Source organism: Lithobates pipiens, unplaced genomic scaffold (assembly GCF_037356315.1).
Source record: "Lithobates pipiens isolate NorthernLeopardFrog02 unplaced genomic scaffold, aLitPip1_a1.2 Scaffold_8, whole genome shotgun sequence".
Lineage (NCBI taxonomy): Eukaryota > Metazoa > Chordata > Amphibia > Anura > Ranidae > Lithobates > Lithobates pipiens.
Window position 1 is genome coordinate 509,578,286 of NW_027507903.1, and position 24,068 is coordinate 509,602,353.

At 46.7% G+C, this 24,068-nt stretch overlaps 1 protein-coding gene across 1 annotated transcript in view; it reads left to right on the forward strand.

Annotated features, from left to right (window-relative positions):
- Window positions 1-24,068, forward strand: part of SMC1B (structural maintenance of chromosomes 1B) — a 255,680-nt gene that overhangs the window by 138,050 nt on the left and 93,562 nt on the right. The window contains exons 11-13 of the mRNA XM_077469356.1: window positions 1,582-1,761; window positions 9,128-9,274; window positions 14,701-14,838. Coding sequence (XP_077325482.1) covers window positions 1,582-1,761; window positions 9,128-9,274; window positions 14,701-14,838 — 465 coding nt within the window. The remainder of the gene's footprint in view (window positions 1-1,581; window positions 1,762-9,127; window positions 9,275-14,700; window positions 14,839-24,068) is intronic.

Here is a 24,068-nt window from a genome sequence, read left to right on the forward strand (position 1 = left end):
TTTGTAGGTACCTGCATCTAATCTTTTTCTTTTTACTAGCTTACCATGCTTTGTACTGCTCTGTCTCTGTGTGGAGGCAGCCATATTTGTAGGGACAGGACAGGACAGGGCTGCCCTCTGATGACAGGTTAACTAATTTCACAGATTCACAAAATGGATAAAGCAAAAACAGTGAGATGCATGCAGGACAGATCAATCCTCTGGTTTATTTTTCTCTCTATCAAAAAGAACAGGGAGAAACATATACCGGTAAGTGACATCTCCAAATCTGCTGAGACAAGGGAAATTTACAGAACTGGAGCAGACAGAATCTGGAACAGCTGTACATAGTAACCAATCGGCTTCTTCAGTTAAGTTTTGAAAATAAAACATAAAAATGCTTGCCATGCACAGCTGCTCCAGTTTTAGTAAATTTGCGCAAGATGTCAGAGGCAACATTGCCTTAGATGACCTCACCCTTCAGATATACAGCCATGAATGCCGTAGGCACAGAAGTTGCTAGGCACTGTTGCGTTTCAAGAAGTGCACTGTTTATTTCCAGGAGAACTTTTATTGGTAAATCTTTCAGGGTACTGCTTATGCACAATTAACCTTTTATGATGTTCCCTATAAAATGGCAGACCTTTACTTTTTGACTTCGGGCCCATATTTAAGTGATATTAAAGACACATTTATTTTCTTATTAAAATGTAAAAAACACTATACTTACTGGCTCTGTGCACAGGGCAGTCCTTTACCCCCTCTCCTGGAGTCCCTTGCCATCACTGTCTGCTCCTTTTTCCTGCAGTTCCCCCATAGTAAGTCATGTGCTATGGAGGGCACCTATACGAGCATGCTTTCAAGCTGGCATGTATGTGTCTCTAGACACACACACAGCATGGTTCAGCCACACCCCCATTCCCTCCTCATACGATTTGACTGCTGCCTGTGTCTCCTGTAAGATCAGGAAGCTGCAACTGGGACAGCACTGGATTGCTGACAGGACTCTCAAGTAAGGTTTGGGGGGGGGGGGGGGGTCGGGAACAGTTAGTGGGGAGTTTTTTTTTACCTTAATGCATTCCGTGCATTAGGGTAAAAGAATTATGTTTTTCAACCTTTTTTTCAGTCAGGGCTCCCTTTTTTTAAAATGATGAATCTTGAAGCACCCCATTCTAAAATGTAAAAACAAACCGTTTTATGCATTGCAGCAGCGTCCACAAACATAGGATACCTGAACTAAAAGATTTTTTTCCCACAAAGCAAGTACACCTTTGCACACTGGTATTGACTAATATTCCAGTGTTTCTCTTTTCCATCAGTTTCTCTTCCTCACTCCGCCACTCTCATTAGAACTTCACTTCACTTTTAGCAGCGAGGGGAGGGGGTTGATAATTTTTGGAAAATATGTAGGTATTTTGTCGAGGCACCCCAGGGTGCCCCACCCTGCTTGGAAAAGGCTTCTTTGGAACCACTTTAAAGGCTTACAGTGGGGTTTTAGACCAGTGGATTAGTTACTCGCCTCGCTCTGCTTCTACTTTGTGACATTGCTTTTCACATTTAACTTATAGCTGTGTAATAAATAATTTACCTTTTTGTTTACAGTTAAAGACAGTCAATGAAAAGCTGAGGGAAATTAGAGGTTGCAAAATGTTGCTTGATGTGGTACAGTGCCCAAATGCCTCTCTAAAAAAAGTGGTTCAGTTTGTTTGTGGGAATGGCCTGGTGTGTGAAACAGTCAAGGAGGCAAGACACATTGCATATGATGGTCCTGAGAGGCTAAAAGTAAGTATATTAAAAGTGCCAATTGCATTTTCATGTTTTATTTTAATAATGCTACTCAAAGCACCAAAATCATAAACATAAAGTGAAGTGCTATTTATTTGCATCTCCTTTCACCTGGACACATTAGTATACCTAGCTGGAAATTAAACCTGTTGTAAGCAACCTCTAGCCTTTGTGGATTTCAGAGAGTGGCCATTATAAAGTACACACCTTAGAGCAAACTTGTGCAAACTAGCCCTTTCCTAAACCCCATGTATTTACCTTTCCTTCTCTCTTAACACCATTCATCCTGCAGTAGTGATAGAAAATTCCGTTACTTCTGAGGCAGGAAAAGTACACTCACCCATACACTATTCTGCCTTGTTTTTAGAACTCAAATTAAAGTAGTAGTTGCTTGCCTTACTTTAGTACCTGTAATAAATGTTGCAAATGCCTTTACAGCAGTTGAGATGATCTTTTGCTACTACAAAGAAGTGAATGACGGAGAAAATAGCATTGTGATAAAGTAAAACTGCCCTTTCTCTTATATTCACCGACCGACACAGCTCCTCTCTGTAACAAAATGGGTTGTCAGCCCTATCACTGGAGATTACTAGGCAAAGTTGTAATCCAACACTTCAGAACTTTTAGTTCTGCCCAGGGGGCGGTCCCTAGGCTACAACTCCCACAGCCTGCCCCAGCAGACTTAGTTTTATTTTGCCTAGTGATGGAGATGCACCTAGGAACCCTGTGGGCCCATAGGTCCGTGTTTTTTTATGCAGAAGCTTTGCTTTTTGCGCAAGATGAATGATCCTCTGATCTTCTATCAACAGCTGGCTGGGTGACAGGTTGGCTCACTTATCCTTGTAGTCTCCCATCGAGCATGTGTAGGTCAAAGCTATGGCTCGGCAGGCCACGATATACCTCAGCTCCAGAGGTGGTCGTGAGCTTTTATGCTCCGGGGCATACATATGACCGGGCTACTGATGTCTGCGCCACAGTATGCCGGGCTAGTAGTCTTCTCTGTACTGATCAGGAGTTGACTGCCATGGAACACTGCCATGGAATGTCTCCCAGCTCTTCAGGACTGGTAAGTACACTGCCATGGAATGTCTCCCAGCTCTTCAGGGGGGGCTGTGATACTGAGCGGTGTGTGTGTGTGTGCGCCCTGGGCTCTCACCTGGGGGTTTAGCTGTACTGGGGTGCCTGGGTCCTGAAGCTTGGTCCCGATGGATGCCTGTGAGGTTTGCCCCTGTGTTGGTGTGGCACTGTGTCTGCCACATGTTTTCTCTATGCCTTTCATGGTGCTGGCCGGCGGTCATTTTAAGTGTGGGCAAGGGTCAGACATGCTTTTGGGCTTCAAGCTGCCATTTTTCTAGTGATTCTCTATTAGAACACTGGCGGGCATTTTCTTGTAGCCCGACCACGTTTTTGTAATCTAGCAGCAGCCCCTGTGCCCTCAGCTTCCTGTTTTGTCATCACAGAGTGCTGGGAGGCTTTTCCTGTGAATCTGGACACGTGTTTCAGAATGCTGACCGCTCATTCACCGATCGTGCTGACGGCCTGCCACCGACACAGCTGTGGTACCTCTACATCTGGGAGTGCTGGGGATCTACAGGCACTGCTGTAATACAGCGCAGAACTGCTCAGGGCGGTGAGTCCAGCGGGTTAGAACCCCTCAGTCAGCGGCAGCAGGAGGGTGGGACTGTCGCTGTCCTAAGTCCCCTTCAGGTGGCAGACAGGGTAGGGTCAGCATGGCTTCAGAAACTGTTTTTTCTTCCCCCGAAATCCAGGCAATTGCAACCGGGTCACCTGCGGACTGTGCGGTCCTCAATTATTTAGTTGCCAAGATAGAGGCGGTACGTGGGAAGAAAGGTGCAAAAAAGCGTCCCCCCCCCCCCCATCCTCTGGGGAGACTGACGCATACTCGGGTCCTGCTGAGGCCGGTGACCCCTGCTCTGTCTTGTCAGATGACGCTGACCAGGACAGTGAGGATGAGTCCGGGTCCGTGCGCGACAAAGCGCTTTTTGGAGCACTTATCACAGCTGTGCATGATACCCTGAAGATTCAGGAGAGAGCGGATCCCTCTGCTGATGTACTCGTCCCTTTTGGGTCCCGCAAGCCAGCACATTCACCTAAGGTGTTCCCGTATCTGACTTATTTTGACAAGTTCATTTACAAGGAATGGGGTCGCCCGCAACGGACCTTTGCTGTCCCCAAATACATGGCGGTGCGTTACCCCTTTGAGGAAAGCCTTCTCAAGAAATGGTCGGCTCCTCTGGTCGTGGACCCCCCAGTGTCCAGGTTAAATAAAGTAACCCTGATCCCGGTTGAGGGGACTCCTGCATTCAAGGATCCCACGGACAGGAAGGCCGAGGTGGTGGCTCATTCCTTGTTTACGGTTGTGGGGTCACCCGTGCGACCTGTACTGGCATCCGCACTTGTGTCGCAGACACTGACTGAGTGGGCAAAACTTTTGCACCGTGAATTGGGAGAGCAACAGGCCTCCCCTGTCTGCATGAAACTAGCAGATCAACTAGTGCAAGGCCTTAAGTACGTCTGTGACACGGCCCTGGATACTCTCCCTCTGTTATCCAGGGCTTCGATGTCAGCTGTGGTGCTGAGGCGCCTGATTTGGCTAAAATGCTGGTCTGCTGACCAGGCATCCAAAAAAGCCTTGACAGATCTTCCTTTCTTTGGAGCCTCGTTAGATGACATTATTAAAAATGCCACTGGTGGGTAAGAGTACTCTACTCCCACAGGCCAGGAAAGCTAAGGAGCCACGCCGCAGGCAAGGGCCCTCTTTTTCCGCTCACAAACGGCTTTTTCGTCTGCCCGGTGCTTCGACAAAATGTCCCCAGCCCGACAGGACGCCCACGGACGGTCAAAAACGTCCCTGGAACCACAAGGCTGTGAATAAAAGTGCTACCGCATGAAGGTTTGCCCCCACCCATGTCTCGGGTGGGGGGGTCACATTTGGGAGTTTGCAGCCCGGTGGTCCTCCCGGTTATCCGACCAATGGGTCTGAGATCTGAATTCCACAGGCTACAAGGTCGTTTTTCTCTTGGCCGCCAAACAGATTCTTCCCCTCCAGCATACCTGTATCCCCGGTTCTCCGGGAGGCCCTGTTGGGGGCGGTAAGGGACTTGCTGATTCGCGGGGTGATTGTACCAGTTCCGGAATCGGAACGCTTCCAGGGATTCTACTCAAATCTGTTTGTGGTTCCCAAGAAGGAAGGGGTACGTCCGATCTTGGATCTGAAAGCCCTCAATCACTTTGTAAAAGTGCAGAGGTTCAGAATGGAATCAGCTCGCTCAGTAGTCTCTGCACTCTATCAAGGGGATTCCCTGGCGTCCTTAGACATCCAGGATGCATACCTGCACATACCCATATGCCTTCGGCATCAAAAGTTTCTGCGTTTTTGCAGTCAGGGAAGCCCATTACCAATTTGCGGATCTTCCTTTTGGTCTGGCATCAGCCCCCCGAGTCTTTACCAAGGTACTGGCTCCAGTATTGGTGTTGCTGAGACAACGTGGGATCGCGATCGTGGGCTACCTGGACGATCTCCTGAGAGCATCTTCCGCCTCAGAATTAGAGGAGGATATGGCGATCACCATGCAGACCCTGCAAGAATTTGGGTGGCTGTTGAACCTAAAGAAGTCGGTGATTGTGCCGACTCAGCATCTGGAGTACCTGGGTTTACTGCTGGACTCCAGGGAAGCGAGAGTTTTTCTCCCTTCAGACAAATTGCAGACTCTCAGATCCGCGTTGAAACTGTTGATGAACCACAAGTGGTCGTCACTCCGGTTTTGCATGCGAGTACTGGGGCTTGTGGTAGCCTCCTTCGAGGCACTACCCTACGCCCAGTTCCACACCAGAGTACTGCAGAAGGAGATCTTGTTAAAATGGGAAAAGTCTCAACTGTCCCTAGATCGACAGATCCAGGTGAGCCAACCAATCAGGGACTCTCTGATCTGGTGGTTGAGGTCCCCGGTGATTCAGTCCGGAAAAGTGTTCCTTCCTCTGAAATGGACGTTGATCACTACGGACGCCAGTCTATCCGGCTGGGGTGGAGTGATGGGGGTTCAGTCGACTCAGGGCCTCTGGTCGACGAAAGAATCCGAGTTGCCAATCAAACTGGCAGGCGGACTATCTGGGTCGACAGATGCTGGACCCAGGAGAATGGGCATTGCATCCGCAGACGTTTAGGCTACTGTACCTAAAATGGGGCACACCAGATGTGGATCTGCTGGCCTGCTGTCTCAATCGGAAGGTGCCAAGATTTGTGTCCAGGAGAAGAGATTCATGGGCAGACGCGCTGGTGGCTCCGTGGGATCAGTACCAGCTGATCTAAGCCTTTCCTCCACTGAAACTGTTGCCATGTCTGCTTCGCAGAGTGTAAGCCGAGGGGATTCCAGTAATCCTGGTTGGCCCAGATTGGCCTCAGTGTCTCTGGTACGCAGATCTGGTGCGTCTAGTGGCAGACGCTCCCTGGTGATTGCCGTTGCAAGAGGACCTCCTATCTCAAGGTCCAATTTTCCATCCTGCTTTACCATCGCTGGCTTTAAAGGCATGGCTATTGAGAGCCAGGTGTTGAGGAATCGGGGTCTGTCGGACTCGGTGATTCCAACTATGTTGAGGGCACAGAAATCTTCTTCTCTGAAGATATACCATCGTACCTGGAAGGCCTAGATCTCCATGTGTGAGGAGAAAGGATGGCTTCCTCGTTCCTTTTCCATAGCAAGGATCCTGCTGTTTCTCCAGCAAGGAGTAGACCAGAGATTGGCATTGAGCACCATCAAGGGGCAAATCTCAGCTTTGGCTGTCTCTTTTTCAACGACCACCGGCATCACACTCCTTAGTGGTACCTTTTGTTCAGGGGGTACAACATGTAGCCCCTACGGTGCGCCCACCATTACCCCCATGGGATTTGAAACTGGTGTTGTTGGCGCTTCAAAAACCACCGTTTCAAAATATCAGGGAGATTCCCCTGTTGACTCTTTCCCAGAAAGTGGTCTTTCTAGTGGCCATCACATCAGCCAAGAGGGTTACGGGATTGTCGGCCTTGTCTTGCAAGTCGCCCTATCTGGTCATCCACAGGGATAAGGTGTGTCCACAACCATCTTTTCTACCGAAGGTGGTCTCGGCTTTTCATATCAATGAGGACATTGTATTACCATCATTGTGTCCTAAGCCGAAGCACCCCAAGGAGGTTTCCCTTCACGCTCTTGATGCGGTTAGAGCTCTGAAGGTGTACTTGTCTGCCACAGCTCCCTTTCGGAAGTCAGATTCACTGTTTGTTTCGGTGGCTGGTCCTAAGAAAGGCATGGCGGGCTCGTCAGCCACCATTTCCAGGTGGATCAGACAAATAGTAGTACAAGCCTACGCCTTGAAGGGGCAGGTGCCCCACTCTTCGGTCACAGCCCACTCTACGAGGGCAGTCGGAACGTCTTGGGCCTTTCGACACCAAGCGTTGGTCGTTCAGGTGTGTAAGGCGGCGATCTGGTGGTCTGCCCGTACGTTTACCAAGTTCTACAAGGTAGACGTATCGGCGGATGTTTTGGCCGCAAAGTTTTGCAGGCGGCCGTGTAGTTGCAATTAAATATGCAACCTTTATTTTTTCCTTGGTTTTCGGTAAAAACGCAGTACTGTTAATGTTAATGCACTGTTGCGTTACTTCCGCAATTGGTTGCGGTCTTGGGGATCACTCCTGTTGAGGATACCCGGTTATATGGTGGTGTTTTTTCTACACACTGCTGTTTTTTTGTGGGTTTAGTTCACTAGTTCCCACTTGCCATGATGGATGAAGTTTTTATGCTGTTTTCCCACCCCTCGTTTGGCACTGCTTGGGGACGTCCCATTTTGTTACAGAGAGGAGCTGTGTCGGTCGGTGAATATAAGAGAAAATAGGATTTTTTGTACTCACCGTAAAATTCTTCAATCTGTAATTCACCGACCGACACAGCACCCGCCCCTCCTTTTTCTCTTTACGTTATACTGCTTGTTGACGTACTGCGTCTGCTGGGGCAGGCTGTGGGGGTTGTAGCCTAGGGACCGCCCCCTGGGCGGAACTAAAATTTCTGAAGTTTTGTATTACAACTTTGCCTAGTAATCTCCAGTGATAGGGCTGACAACCCATTTTGTTACAGAGAGGAGCTGTCTGTCGGTGAATTACAGAGAAAAGGATTTTACGGTGAGTACAAAAAATCCTGTTTTCTCCATGCAAGGCAATATAAAAAAGTCAGCACTTTTGTTCCTCCATCCTTGAATTTGCTCCTGCACTGCACAAATCAGGGAGCAAGCAAAAATAGCCCTATGTAAGCTTGTCAGTCTTCCAGGTGGAGTTTATATAGGTCTGAATGTCTGCTCACCCACAAATGACATCACTAGGCAAATCACGATCATCTGAATTGTCAATATGTCTGTGGTTTGCCATAGCAAACACTCAAGGTCCACCACAAGAATTGGCTTTAACCAGGGCTTGACAAATTTGCTTAGAATATAGGAGGCAGCTAAAAAGTTAGGAGACATTTTTGCAAATTGGCTACCCCGCACCTGGAAAAGATAAAAAGGAAGAAAGAACAACAAAAAAAACAAAGAATGATAGGCAGTGAGAGAAAAAAAAAAAAGCATGCAAGAGAGACGGACTCAGTCAGACATGTCTGTGCAGTGAGGTCCCCTTAGCTCCATGCAATCTTTCACCTTCCTCACATACACCCAGAACATGGGCTGTACTGCTCCCCCACACATGTTTATAAGGGAAATGGGGGGGGGGGGCGCTTCCCACATCCGGGCAGTAAAGGGTAACTAATTTTAGGTAGTGCCCTTCCCTCGGCAGGTTGGCTTCGGTCTGCATTCCCCCCCCCCATGGGCTATTGCAGCAGTGATACCCAGGCAGGCTGGAACAGTGGAACGGGAAGTGGCTGACTCCTGGAAATCTGTACAGACCCCAGGCCTGATGCACCATTCCCCCACCTCACACACATCAATCGGCCTCGGACCTGGCGCTCTTACCGGATATCCTACAGATGTGCACTGGGTGACAGCAATGAGGAGGGCTGACATAAGGCGAGTACTGCATCCTATGCATGTATAGATAGTGGAGAAGAGGTGGGAGGTTCTGATTGGTCAGCGCCAACCATGTGACGACCAACGCTGAACAATTTGAAAGCCTCTTCTCTGTACACTGAGAGGTATGGCTAGGAGCCGCTGGGATTTCAAATCCCTGGATCAGCGAAGTGGCGTCCTGGTGCATGACAGCGAAGGGATTTGTCTAGGCCTGTCTTAAACTGATATTCTATGACCACACCCTCACGTTTTCTTTCCTCCACCTTTTGAAAGAGAGACCCTTTTTAATTTTTTTTAATTGATATTATTTGCTTTTCAGACAGTTGCTTTGGATGGAACTATGTTCTTAAAATCCGGTGTGATATCTGGAGGCTCAAGTGATTTGAGGTTTAAAGCCAAACGCTGGGAGGAAAAAGAGATTACTGAACTAAAAGAGAAAAGAGATGCTTTGATGAGTGAACTAAAGGTAAGAGTGGTATTGTAAAATCTATTTAACCACTACAGCCCTGGAAGGATTTACCCCCTTAATGACCACGCCATTTTTGCAATACGGCACTGTGTCACTTTAACTTACAATTGCACGGTTGTGTGACATTGTACCCAAACAAAATTGATGTTCTTTTTTTAAAGCTTTCATTTGGTGGTATTTGATCTCCCCTGCGGTTTTTATTTTTTGCTTTATAAACAAAGACTGACAATTTAGAATTTTTTTTTATTTATTTTTTTTATTTTTTGCTATAATAAATATCCAAAAAAAACAAACAAATTTCTTCATCAGTTTAGGCCAATATGTATTCTGCTACATATTTTTGGTAAAAATCGCAATAAACCTATATTGATCGGTTTGCACAAAATTTATATCGTCTACAAAATAGGGAATTTATATCATTTTTATAATTTTTTAATTTTTTACTAGTAATGGGCGGTGATCAGTGATTTTTAGTGGGACTGCGACATTGCGGTGGACACTTAACACTTTTTTGGGACCAGTGACACTTATACAGCGATCAGTGTTGTAAAAATGCACTGATTACTGTATAAATGTCACTGGCAGGGAAGGGGTTAACACTAGGGGGGGTCAAGGGGTTTAGTGTGTCCTAGGGAGGTGTTTCTAACTGTAGGGGGAGTGGACTGAGTTGGAGTAGAGAGAGATCGCTGTTTCTAATCACTAGGAACAGACGATCACACTGTACTACCCTGATAAAATGGAGATTTGCTTTGTTTAAATTGGCAAATCCCCGTTCTGCCTCTATGAGAAGTGGTCACGGGTGTCTGGCAGACATTGAGGCTTCCGGCCATGCGCATTGGCGCTGCATACGCCAACTGTATCTATTATACGAAGCACCAGGGTACCCACCAATTGTCCACAGCTCCAGCAAAACATGGTGGCTACGAGAAACGTCTTGTGGGGACCCTATACCACCTAGTGAGCAGTTTATAGCCCACTAGAAATTGAGGATCAATATGCAAAGTATAGTATAGTTTGTATTCTAGCTGGTGTTTAGTAAATGTCAGATTCAAAACTTGGTCCCATTTGTGTATAGAGTGCGGAACAAGGTCCTCAAGGGGAGTTGTGAGTGTGGTTTATGAATTAGAGAAAGTATGTGTAACGGAAGTTGGACTTTGACTCAAATGCGGGAAGGGGGTGGCACTTGTCAGAGCAGAAAAGGATCTATCACATCTTGAATAGTAAAAATAGTGCCTGTAAAGCGCCTCTCCTGTCACTCCAATGTGAATGCCGGAGTGCTTTCACACTATAGCGGTGCTCTGGCAGTACGTCAAAAAAAAGTCCTTCAAGCAGCTTCTTTGAGGCGCTTTAAGAGTGGTGTATGCACCGCTCCCAAAAGCGCCTCTGCCCATTGAAATCAATGGGACGCGCCTGCCAAAGTGGCGCATTTAACCCTTTTTTGGCTGCTAGCGGGGGTAAAGATGGTAAAGTGCTGCAAAAATAAGCGGCGGTTTACCACCGATGCCCCGGACACTGAGTCTGAAAGCGCTCTTAGGTAGGAGGGGGGGAAGCAAAGACAGTGGAAGGTTTTAGTTTTTTTAGTAAAACAATAAGCCAACATTTATTATATTGCAGTGTACACATTCTTAGGTATGACGGCTGCATTAGTTATTTTTTTTTACCTTTCTTTCCTTTATTTTCACCTAGTGGTCCAGCCAGTACATTTGTTGTTTTTCAACAGAACAAACTCTCCTGCAAATGCAGAAGTTAGTCTGGAGACAAGTCATTTACCACTGACAGGGGTGCTTACACTGACCAGCTTTTACGTAAAACTTTTATACCAAAAGAAAAAATACAGATGCTGTAATTGCTTTTGTAGCTGCGGTGTGAGCTGGAGTTTGTCTTCCCTTTTGTTAGTGTATCTAAATCTGCTGTAATATCTAGCATTTGCCCTCTCCCAGAATGAAAATGCTGCTGTCCAAAGATGCCTCTGTGCTCTTTCATCCAGAGCGGGGGTACTGTAATGTAGAGGTGTGTTACTGGCCAGATCACCAGCTGAAAACAGACAAAAAAAGCCCCCAAAAAAAACCTTATGCAGTCACAACATCTAAGAATTCTAAAGATTGGTAAGCATGGCTGGATCTAGGGTTCATGGCTGTGCTCCCCCTGGCCGACCCCCTCCATTATGTTCATGTCCGCTCCCCAAATCCCTGCAATCAGGACCAGGGTAAGGTGGGCAGCCTGGCCCAGTAAGCAAATGTAAACTCCACACAGGAGGTGCGGTCTGTGCTGTGCTTTCTCCCTCCTGTCATAACAGCGATCCTCTATACCGCGGATGGCACAGGATCACTCTTACAGCGGACCGTACACATTATGATTACCCGCCCCCTATCTCCTCCAAGGACTGGTTATCTCCTGGAAATGTGGTTAGGGGCAGGAAATCACACTGTACACACTGAGTCCGATGTAAGAGCGATCCTGTGTCACCTTGTATATTGAGGATTGCTGTTATGACAGGAGGGGGCAGAGGACAGCAAAACCCGCACCTCCTCACTACTGCTGTATTTCCTGCCTGTAAGATTGGGAGTGGGCTTGGGGAGATATGGGGGGGGGGGGGGCTGTTTGTGCTGGAAAGAGTAATTGTGGGGGGGGGGGGGGTTGTACTAGGAGGGGGAATTTGGGTGGGGGCTGGTAAAGGAGGGGTGAGTTTTTTTTTGGACGGGGAGATTTTTGGGGAGTTGGGGTGGATTTGAGCTGATGGGCAGGATTGTGGGGCAAAGATTTGTGCAGGGAATAGGATTCAGACAGTGAGGATGGGGAATTTTTGTTTGGGGAAAATTCTGGCTTGCAGACAGAGCTTATTATAATTTAGTGGTAAATGTTTTTTAGTGTTTTGTGTTTTTTTTTCCTTCTTTTTTTTTAATTTTGTTTTTTTGAGGGGGGTCTTCTGATGAGACATGATGCTTACACATTGGGGGAGGGGGGGTTTGGGGTGCAGTTTGTCATCTTTGCCCTGGATGCCCTTGTCCTGGACTGCCTGCACTGCACACTAGGCACTCATCAGATCCTCCTCCCCACATGGGACAAAGCTGTGAATTGGATTCCCTTACAGACACGGCCTCGATCTGCATAATATGCAGCTGGCTGCTGGGTTGCAGTTTTGACCGGTGACATTCCCAGATCAGATTGGCAGCTGTAGTAGCCAGCTTCACACTGTTTGGGGAGGAGGAAAAGTTCTGTTGAGTCCCCTGTCATCTGCCCTGCTGACCCCTTTCCTCTGCCCTGTTAACCCTTGTACACTGCCTTGACAACCCACTGCCCTGCAAACTAATGGCCTCTGTACACTGCCCTACAAACTGTCGACTTTATCCTCTGCCCTGTTGACCCCCTGCACACTGCCCTGCCAATCTTGCATCCACTGCCCCCCTGACATTTTTACTGCACCCCCACATCAGACAGGCTAAATCCGGCCCTGTTGGTAAGGTGCGATATATTACAATTTTGGTTTTGGGTTTAATACCACTTTAATGGATAGAATGCATTATGATCAAAAAGGGATTCTAAAGGCAAAAGTTTCGTTTTACCTTAAAGTGGAGTTCCGCCAATTTTTTTTTTTTAAATTCAGCAGCTACAAATACTGCAGCTGCTAACTTTTAAAATATGGACACTTACCTTAAAATGTGACATCGGAGGGGGGAAGGGGGGGAGGAACCAGATAAGCAGATGTTCAATTTTTGGGTGGAACTTCGCTTTAGGGTTGGCTTTAATGCACCATAGCAAGGGCTCCAGTGTCAAAATAAATATTAAGAGTTTGAGAAGGCATCCCTGGCATAGTCCATTTGATATTGCAAAATCTGGCGAGATGGCTTATTTTACATGCACTGCCATTACTGGTGCAGTGTACATGACATATAGCCATATATACATACAGTATGTGCTATTAATATACTTTAACAGCTGGCATTAACCACTTCAGCCCTGGACCATTTTGCTGGTCAAAGACCAGACCACTTTTTGCGATTCGGCACTGTCGTTTTAACTGACAATTGCGCGGTCATGCGACGTGGCTCCCAAACAAAATTGACGTCCTTTTTTTCCCCACAAATAGAGCTTTCTTTTGGTGGTATTTGATCACCCCTGTGGTTTTCATTTTTTGCGCTATAAACAAAAATAGAGCGACAATTTTGAAAAAAACGCATTATTTTTTACTTTTTGTTATAATAAATATCCCCCAAAAATAATCAAAAAAAAATGTTTTCCCTCCGTTTAGGCCGATACATATTCTTCTACATATTTTTGGTAAAAAAAATTGTAATAAGCTATTATTGATTGGTTTGCGCAAAAGTTATAGCGTTTACAAAATAGGGGATAGTTTCATTGCATTTTTATTAATAATTTTTTTTTACTAGTAATGGCGGCGATCAGCGATTTTTATTGTGACCACGACATTATGGCGGACACATCGGACATTTTTGACACATTTTTGGGACCATTGTCATTTATACAGCAATCACTGCTATATAAATGCAGTGATTCCTGTGTAAATGACACTGGCAGTGAAGAGGTTAACCAGTGGGTGGCAGTGTAGGGGTTAAGTGTTCCTAGGGGTGTGTTACTAACTGTTCGGGGCTGGGCTTTCATTTAGTGAACACAGATCTCTGCTCCAATCACATGGAGCAGAGATCAGCGTCACTAGTTGCTAGGCAGAACGGTGAGAGCTGTTTACAATGGCATCTCTCCGTTCAGCCGCCCCGTGAGAAGATCGCGGGTATGCCCACGGCGATCGAGTCCGCGGGACCCGCGACCAGACGCAAGTGTCAGGGTGGCATTAGAGATTGGACGTACCTGTACGCCAATATGCCTGCCCGTGCCATTCTGCCGACGTACATCGGCGTGCGCTGGTCGGGAACCGGTTAAACAAGCATCAGAACCTGCCTGATGAAATGGGTCAAACAACTGAAGTCCTCTTAATAAGTGAAGCCCAAGCCATTATCTAAGATAAGGTGGTCTAAGTTTGATTTGCTGTCTCTTATATCTCTTCAGTTTTGTGAGCAGGGAAAGTCTATCTAATGACCAATACTCCTCAGTGTGGCTGATTTTGAAAAATAATTCTAAAACCCCATACACACTATCAGTTTTTCTGCTGAGTTTTTCCTTCAGATTTACCAAAACCATGTAGTGCAAGCGCCTGCCTGATGGCATACAATTTGAAACTCCTAAGGTTTGACCTCATATTATATGGTTTTGGTAAATCTGAAGGAAAAACTCAGCAGGAAAACGGATAGTGTGTATGGGGCTTTAAAGTTGTTCTCTCCCATGCACCGTAACAATCTAATGTTTTATGTTGCTAAACAGCCGCTGTGAATAAGAAAAAAAAATTATATGAGCTTGCATGCAGTATCCTCTATTGTTTGTTTGTTTTTTTTGTTTTTTTGTTTAATTAGGAACTAATGAAGTTAAAGAGGAAGGAGAGTGATTTAAAGCAGCTTCATGCTCAATCACAAGGAACACAGACCCGTCTCAAATATTCTCAAAGTGAGCTAGATGTCATAAAGAAGAAAAATCTTGCCAGTTGCTTTGCGGTAAAAAAAATACAGCCTTGCTACCTTTTTTGTTTCCGGCATTGCTTTCTTCTACATACAAATGGTCGTTATGTAATCAGATTTAGAACATCGATTTAGACCAAAGCAGATGTTTAGTTCCAGAGATACTGATACAGAAAATTCTGCCATTTTGCAGCTACTGGGAGATATTTGTTGTAACTTTGTAGAAGCACACACATTTAAAGCTTAAAATGTTTATTTGGCGCAACCTCATCTTTTATATTTGAACAAAAATATGGTAATCTATTGTGATTTTTGCCCTGCAATTAACTAAAATATATATTTTTATTTTTGTGCTTGCTAAAGCTTTGCACAAATCGTGTGACATTTAAAAATGGGAACGAACACTCTTATTCTCCAGGGTCTTTGCTTTCAGAAATCTATAATCTGTGGGGGTTTTACCTAGTCTTGGCCTAAAAATTAATTTTTTTTTTAACAGTGTCAAAAAACCCCCCCACAAAAATAGGTTATTCCTGGATACTGTTTCTAGTTCAAGTACCTGTCTGTTTGAGCCAGTGGAGTGTATATATAGTCAGTGAAGTCTCTAAGGGCGTTGCAAAGTCCCCCAATCTAGACATGCAAGAGAGTCCTGAGGAAAGATTGTTGTTGCCTTTGGTCCTCTATGCACAGTTTCACACTAGAGTTCTGCGGCTCAATATGCTGGTCGTATGGGGACAAGTGTTCATCTGACTCCCAAGGCCAAAGCAGCTTTGGATTGGTGGATATCCATGTAGATGCAGGGAAATCCATCCTTCCAGTGAATTGGAAGGTCTTGATGACAGATGCCCTCCTGTCAGGTTGAGGAAGTGTTCTGGAGAACCTCTTGGCTCAGGGAACATGGTCGTTAGGGGAGCGGAAGCTGCTAATGGTCATTCAGCTGATCCTCTTGAACTGGTCTGTCTGACTTCAGAGTCTCCCTGTAGTTGCAGTTGTACAATTGCATGACATGCTGCTCAGACAGTATCTGACTTAATCTGATCTTGGGCAGAACTTCACATTTTTGCCATCTCCGCTGTCCACATTCCCAGTCTAAAAGATTGGCTGGCAGATCTCCTCGGCTATTAACAGCTGAATCCAAGGCAACGGGCCCATCTGCCGGAAGCTTTTGCATAGATGTCAGATGTGGATTTCTTGGTGTCCAGATTCAACACCAAAACGGGCATCCTCTGCCCATGGTTGTAGAATAAGGATGGGCTCAGCCGCGGATCAGGAAATGTCTCGCTGCCTGTGATTAGCGCTGCGCAGTGTAAGCTTCCTGGCGGGGTCGGACATGTGGAGCTGTGGACACGCCTGAGCCCATCCTTATTGTGGATGCTCTAGTGACTCCCTGGAAATTTATAAAAAGAGAAACAATAGCAGCCAGCACAGTTCGTTGATCATCAAACTCGATAAAATATAGTCCAAAGTGCAGCGCTTATTCAAGTTCAATAACTACTGTAGAAAACGCTTTATGATAGTGAGGAAACATCCACCAATTCCAGTAATTGCAGGGAAAGTCCGACAACACCCATGTGTATCAAATCTGCTTACCAGCCCGTAACTGAAAGTATATACATTTTTATTGTAGTGCACTTACTGTGTTGAAGTTACACACGAGCGTCTAAAAACCAGCATGCTTGCCTCAATCACCCTTACATGTTTCATCCAAGAGGGATATTGTCGGAGGCATCCATAGAAGCTGGCCCAGGATGCGGGACTTTGTATTAAAGAGGTCGCTGAGTAAACAGAAGATTCTCGCTGTATGTAATCTGACATCCCTGTCCCCTCCGAGGCAGCAGTAATCTAAGCGAGGCTGCATATGGGCATTGATGGGCAATTGTGAGGCTGCAGGTGGCATTGATCAGGCTGCAGATGGGCAAAGGTGAGGCTGCATTGATGGGCACTGACCCTTATTTTGCTTCAAAGTTCTTTTATGTAAAGTTTAATTTTCTCTTTCGTTTATTGATGGACACAGCTCCATTAATCTTGACCATAGGGTTATTACGCCACCTTCAGAAGAGGACTAGACAGAATTTGTAATGCATGTGAAAAACAGAACTGTACAGTTCTACCCAGGGGGCGATCCCTCTGGCAATAACCCCTCAGTCTGCTTCCTGCAGCTCAGTTTTTTTTTCTGCCTAGTGAAGAAGGACCTAGGCTCCCTTTGGGACCATCGGTCCTGGGGGTTTTTCTGGATCTTTGCCTTTTGCACAAGAATTTGATCCTCTGATCTTCTATCAACAGCCTGCTGGGTGACAGGCTGGATAATATAGATGCTTGATGGGCAGGCGGGGGAGGACTACAAGGGTTTGCAGGCCCTAGCTACATGCTAGGTTGGCCACGACATGCCCCTCAGGCTACAGGGGCAGCCGGTGAGTGCAATGCTCTGGGGCACACACTTTGTCACAGTGTTTCGTGGCCCACAGCCACCCCGTACTGCTCGGTTGTAGATCTGTGATGGGATGCCTCCAGCTCGTCAGGACAGTAAGTACAGCTCTCCCTGTCTCGGCAGGACAGAGCAGCTGGACATTTCCTGGGAGGTCGATTAGGGGGTCCCTCTTCTCCCTTTCCTCTCTCCCTGTCCCGGTCAGGGTAGTGAGTCCTGTGGTGGGGGCCCCTCAGTCTGTAGCAGCTAGGAGGATGGGATTAAGCACCTTGTCCTAAGTCCCCAAGGATGGCAGACAGGGTGGGTCATCATATCGTCAGAAGCTGGCGTTTCTTTCCCAGATCTCCCTGTAATTGCAACCAGCTCACCTGCAAACAGTACAGTGCCTTTGGACGCTTTGTCGGCGGTCCTTGAAACGTTTGTTGCTGAGGGGGCGGTCCCTTTTGGGTCCCGTAAGCCAGGCCGTACACCTAAGGTGTTTCTGCATCTGACTTTTTTTGATAAGCTCATATAAAAGGAATCGGGAAGCCTGCAACAGACCTTTTCGGTCCCAAAAAGAATGGTGGTGCGGTACTCCTTTGAAGAGAGCCACCTTAAATGGTCGGCTCCCCCGGTCGTGGACCCCCCAGTATCCAGGTTAAATAAAGTAACCACGTTTCGGGTAGAAGGGGCTTCGGCATTTAAGGACCCTACTGACAGGAGGGCCGAGGCAGTGGCCCGGTCCATGTTTACAGTGGTGGGGTCAGCGCTACGATTGGTACTGGCCACAAAATTAGTGTCGCAGACCCTTACTGAGTGGGCAAAACTATTGCGCCGTGAATTGGAGAAGCAGCAGTCCCCGCCACTCTTCGTAGAACTAGCAGACCAGTTGGTGCATGGCCTTAAGTATGTCTGTGATGCGGCCCTGGATAAACTCCCACTGCTCTCTAGAGCATCGGTATCAGCAGTGGTGTTATGGCGCCTAATCTGGCTGAAATGCTGGTCTGCGGACCAGGCATCTAAAAAAAAAAAAAGCCTTGACGGATTTGCCCTTCCATGGTGAGTGGCTATTTGGAGCTTCGCTGGATGACATGATTAAGAATGTCACAGGTGGAAAGAGCACATTGCTCCCCCAGTCCAAGAAGGGTAAGGAGTCACACCACAGGCAAAGGCCCTCCTTTTCCGCTCAAAAGAGGCTTTTTCGTCCGCCCAGGGCTTCAGGTAAGCGCTCCCAGGACGACTGCGGAGGGACAAAAGCGTCCCTGGTCTCGCAAGCCCAGCAAGCTTGCGAGCAAAGGTACTACCGCATGAAGGTTTGCCCCTGCCCGACACACAGATGGGGTGTCTTCTTTGGGAGTTTGCAGCTTGGTGGGCCTCCCGGCTGTCCGACCAGTGGTTCTGTGAACTGATTTCATCGGGCTATAAGATACAGTTCCTCTTTTGGCCACCAAACAGATTTTTTCCCTCCAGGATACCCTTACTCCTGGCTTGCCCGGAGGCCCTGTTTGGGGCAGTAAGGGACCTGCTCAGCTGCGAGGTGATAGTGCCTGTTCCAAAACCTCAAAGGTTTCAGGGATTCTACTCCAAACTGTAGTCCCCAAAAAAGAAGGGGTATGTCCAGTCCTGGACTTAAAAGCCCTCAATTGCTTTGTGAAAGTACAAAAGTTCAGAATGGAATCAGTTCGCTCCGTAGTCGCTGCACTCCATCAGGGGGACTCCCTCTTTGGACATCCTGGACGCGTACTTGCATATACCCATATGCCTCAGGCATCAGAGCTTTCTGCGATTTGCAGTGGGGGAAGATCACTACCAGTTTGTGGCTCTCCCCTTTGGCCTGGCTTCAGCACCCCGAGTCTTTACCAGGCATTGGTTCCGATTTTGGTGTTGTTGTGACAACGTGGGATCGTAATCATGGGGTATCTGGACAATCGCCTTCTGAGAGCAGCTTCCACCTCAGAATTAAGGGAGGATGTAGCGATCACCATGCAAACTCTACAGGAGTTTGGGTGGATGTTGAACCTCAAAAAGTTGGTAATAGTGCTGACTCAATGCCTGGAGTACCTAGGCTTACTGCTGGACTCCGTGGAGGCGAGAGTGTTTCTCCCTTCAGACAAACTGCATACACTCAGAGCCGCGGTGAAGCTGTTGATGGACCGCAGGTGGTCATAGCTACATTTCTGCATACAAGTTCTGGGCCTCACGGTAGCCTCCTTCGAGGCGGTACCGTACGCCCAATTTCACACCAGAGTCTTGCAGAGGGAGATATTTTCCAAATGGGACAAATCTCAGTTATCCCTGGATCGGCAGATTCGAGTGAGCCAGTTAGTCGGGGACTCGCTTCTCTGGTGGCTGAGATCTCTGGCCCTTCTGGGAAATCGTTCTTGCCTCTTCATTGGACAGTGACCACAACGGACACCAGCCTGACCGGCTGGGGTGGAGTACTGGGAGTACAATCGACCCAGGGCCTCTGGTCGAGGGAAGAATCCCAGTTACCGATCAATGTGCTCGAGCTTCGAGCAATCCAGGTTATGCCTCTCCACATGGTCGTTGAGACTACGAGGGCGTCCAATCGGAATCCAGTCAGACAACGCCACGGCGGTAGCATATGTCAACCATCAAGGAGGAACAAGAAGCTTGGTTGCAGCCTGAGAGGTCGCTCACATCCTCCGGTGGGCAGATCGATACGTACCTCCCATGTCAGCCATATACATCCCGGGAGTAGAAAATTGGCAGGTGTACTATTTAAGTCGCCAGATGCTGGACCCAGGAGAATGGACATTGTATTCGGAGGTGTTCAGGCTTCTTTGCCTGTGGTGGGGCACACCAGATGTGGCTCTTCTGGCCTCTCGATTCAATTGAAAGGTGCAGAGGTTCATGTCAAGGTCAAGAGATCCTTGGGCGGACGCGTTGGTGGCTCCATGGGAGCAGTACCGTCCGTCTTACACTTTCCCTCTACTCAAACTGTTACCATGTCTGCTCTGCAGAGTGGAGGCCAAGGGGTATCCAGTGGTACTGATTGCCCCAGATTGGCCTCGGCATCCTTGGTACGCTGACCTGGTATGCCTGGTGGCGGATGCTCCTTGGCGGTTGCCAATGCGAGAAGGCCTCCTATCTCAAGGTCTGATACTCCATCCTGCTTTACTGTCGCTGGTTTTAAGGGCATGGCTGTTGAAAGCCAGATGCTAAGGAACCGAGGTCTGTCGGACTCTGTAATCTCCACTATGCTGAGGGCACAGAAATCTTCTCAGAAGATATACCTTCGTACGTGGAAGGCTTATATCTCCATGTGTGAGGAGATGGGGTGGTGTCCACACACCTATTCCGTTTCCAGGATCCTGCTGTTCTTACAGAGAGGAATGGATCAGAAGCTGGCCCTGAGCACCATCAAGGGACAGATTTCAGCCTTGGCTGTTTTTTTCCAACGACCCCTGGCGTCTCACTCATTGGTGAGCACCTTTGTGCAAGGTGTTTGACTTGTCCTTCCGGTGTGACCACCCCTACCTCCGTGGGATCTAAACCAGGTGCTATAGACGCTTCAGAAACCGCTGTTTGAGAACATGGAAATTCCCTTGTTGACTCTTTCTCAGAAAGTGGCTATTACATCTGCCAGAAGGGTTTCTGAGCTGGCAGCCTTGTCTTGCAAGTCACCCTTTCTGGTTATCCACAAGGATAAGGTGGTGTTGCGTCTGCAACCTTCTTTTCTGCCGAAGGTGGTTTCGGCCTACCATCTCAATGAGGACATTGTGTTACCATCTCTGTGTCCTAAACCGACACACCCTAAGGAGGTGGCCCTCCATTCCCTAGACGTGGTCCGGGCCCTAAGGGTATACCTGTCTGCCACAGTTCCCTTCCGGAAGTCAGACTCTGTTCGTTTTTGTAGCTGGTCCGAAAAAAGGTCTGAATTATTGCTCTCTCTAACGATTGCGGCGATACCTCACGTGTGGTATGAACACCGTTTTTATATGCGTTTGCTTCTGCGTGCGAACTCGTCGGGACAGGGCAGTTAAAAAAAAAAAAAAAAAAAATTCCCCTTATTTATTTTACTTGATTTTATTTATTTTTACACTGTTTAAAAAAAATGGGTCTCTTTTATTCCTATTACAAGGAATGTAAACATCCCTTGTAATAGAAAAAAGCATGACAGGACCTCCTTAAATATGAGATCTGGGGTCAAAAAGTCCTCAGATCTCATATTTGGACTTAAATGTAATAAAAAATAAAAAACATACATGCATTCCTACGGGATAGCGAGTGTCTGTGAATGAACATCCGCAGACAGCCGCTATTGTCCGATTCTGCAGACGGAGGAAAATCCTATTTTTCTATCCGTCTGCAGAGCGGATCAGATGAACACGGACAGACGGTCCGTGTTCATCCGATCCCCCATAGAGGAGAGCGGGGAGCTGACAGGGCGGTCCCTGCACAGTGTGCTGGGGCCGCCCTGTTATCCGCCGGCTCAACGGGGACAATGGAGCAATCCCCACTGAGCAAGCGGATCATTACTGATCTGTCCCGAGTGAAAGGGGCCTAAGACGTATGGGCAGAAGTGACGTTTTGATGTCGCTTCCGCCCTGCAGTGTCATGGAGACGGGTGGGGGCCATCTTACCCTCAGTTGTCTCCATGCACAGCAAGTGAGAGGACGCGATCGCCTCCGCTGCTGCCGACAGCTCCGGTAAATGGTGGAGGCACCGGATCGAGGCGGGGGGGCTCTCCCGCCACTGATAAAAGTGATCTCGCGGCTACTTTGCCGCAGAGGCCACTTTTATCTTGTAGCCGACCGTGGATTAAACATGGGGATACCAGGGTTATGGCAACTAGCTGCTGCCATAACAACGATATCCGTCTCCAAAGTAGGGACGTACATCGGCGTGGTCAGCAAGTGGTTAAAATGGATGCAGCCAGACTTAGTGGAGGGGGATTTCTGCAGCATATTTGGGAAGTACAGAATCACAGTATATATAAAATAATATGCAAAGTGGTTGGAGGGAAGCTTCAGAATGGCAAAGATGTTTTTATTACAAGTTATTTGAGCAGACTGCAGTTCCTCTTTAAGGCCAACCCCACTAGAAGTGTCAATGCTTCCTGTGTCATTTAGAATAAAGCTTAATTTGCTCAAGTTTGTAAGGCTGTTGCCTAGTCTTCTGTTCACATATTTACAAATATTTACAGTTGATGTTTTTGTCTCTGCTGACACCAGTTTCAGACAAACTGTTTTGCAGTTGGTTTTGTGAGGGGGTTCTCCCTTTTCTGTTTGAGGATTTTAGGCTTGTTGGCCTTAATAAAATTATGACTGAGGTGGCGCTATATCGATAAAATTAAATCAATCATGTGACCCACACATGCTCCAATTCAGTACAATATGGCAAAACAATATAATAAAACTTTAGTGATAAAAAGGCCCTAAATAAGCACCTCCGTGTTCTGTACCCATTAAGTGAATAAAAGGCTCACCAGATTTCAATGACCCCCTAAGTCATGAAACGCTTTATACTATTAAGTATGCCAGGTAGGACATGCAGGTTCCTCCTCTTCCAACCAGGGCTCCCCTAATGCAATATATTCTCAGAAATAGGAACAGACATCACTTCTGCTTGACGTGTTTCATCATCAAGATGTTCGCGTTGAGCAAAAGTGACATCATACTGGAGAGACACCTGGTAGTACCGGGATTTGTACCTGAAATGGGATGTTGCTTTTCTGTTTTAATACGAATATAAGATTTCAAAAATAAGACGTTCTTGGTGTAACAATGTTACACTATGTAAGTGCCTTTCTATTTATGCTGGTCCTGTACTGATGAGAAGGGGAGGTAATGGGTGAATGGGGGTCACAGCCAGAGTTGATGGCGATGTCTGTTCCTATATGGGAGAATGTATTGCACCGGGAAAACCCTGGTGGAAAGAGGAGGAACCTGGATGCCTTGCCATACTTATCAGTATAAAGCGTTTCATAACGGCTTAGTAATAAGGGGTCATGGAAATCTGGTGAATCTTTTATTCACTTAACCAGGCCTATTTTTCAGACTTTGGCGTTTACAAGTTAAAATCATTTTTTTTGCTAGAAAATTACTTAGAACCCCCAAACATTATATTATTTTTTTCAGACACCCTAGAGAATAAAATGGTGGCCATTGCAATATTTTGTCACACTGTATTTTTGAGAAAATATTTTTTATTGCGTTAAAAAATAAGAAAACCGTAAAGTTAGCCTAATTTTATTTTTATTTTTAATATTGTGAAAGATATTGTTACGCTGAGTAAATTGATACCCAACATGTCACGTTTCAAAATTGTGCCCGCTCGTCGAATGATGATGACAAACTTTTACCCTTAAAAATCTCCATATGCTACGTTTAAAAGTTTCTACAGGTTACCAGTTTTGAGTTAGAGGAGGTCTAGTGCTAGAATTATTGCTCTCGCTCTACCAATCGCTGCAATACCTCAAATGTGTGGTTTGAACTCAGTTTTCATATGCGGGCGTGACTTATGTATGCGTTCGCTTCTGCACGTAAACTCGGGGGGGCGGATCGCTTTAAAAAAAAAAAAATTCTTATTTATTTTACTTTTAAATTCGGGTCACTTGTATTCCTATTACAAGGAATGTAAACATCCCTTTTAATAGAAAAAAAGCATCTCGTAAATGTGAGATCTGGGGTCAAAAAGACCTCAGATCTCATATTTACACAAAAATACAATACATTTAAAAAATTGTCTTTTATTTTTTTATTATTATTATTATTTTTTTGCAATACATTTTTTTAAAGTTTGAATTCTGGAGGGCGTAAGTGACACTTGACATTGCCCCCTCCCCCTTCCAATGTTATGGAGCCGAGCGGGGGCCATCTTTCCCTCACTGGGCATCCAG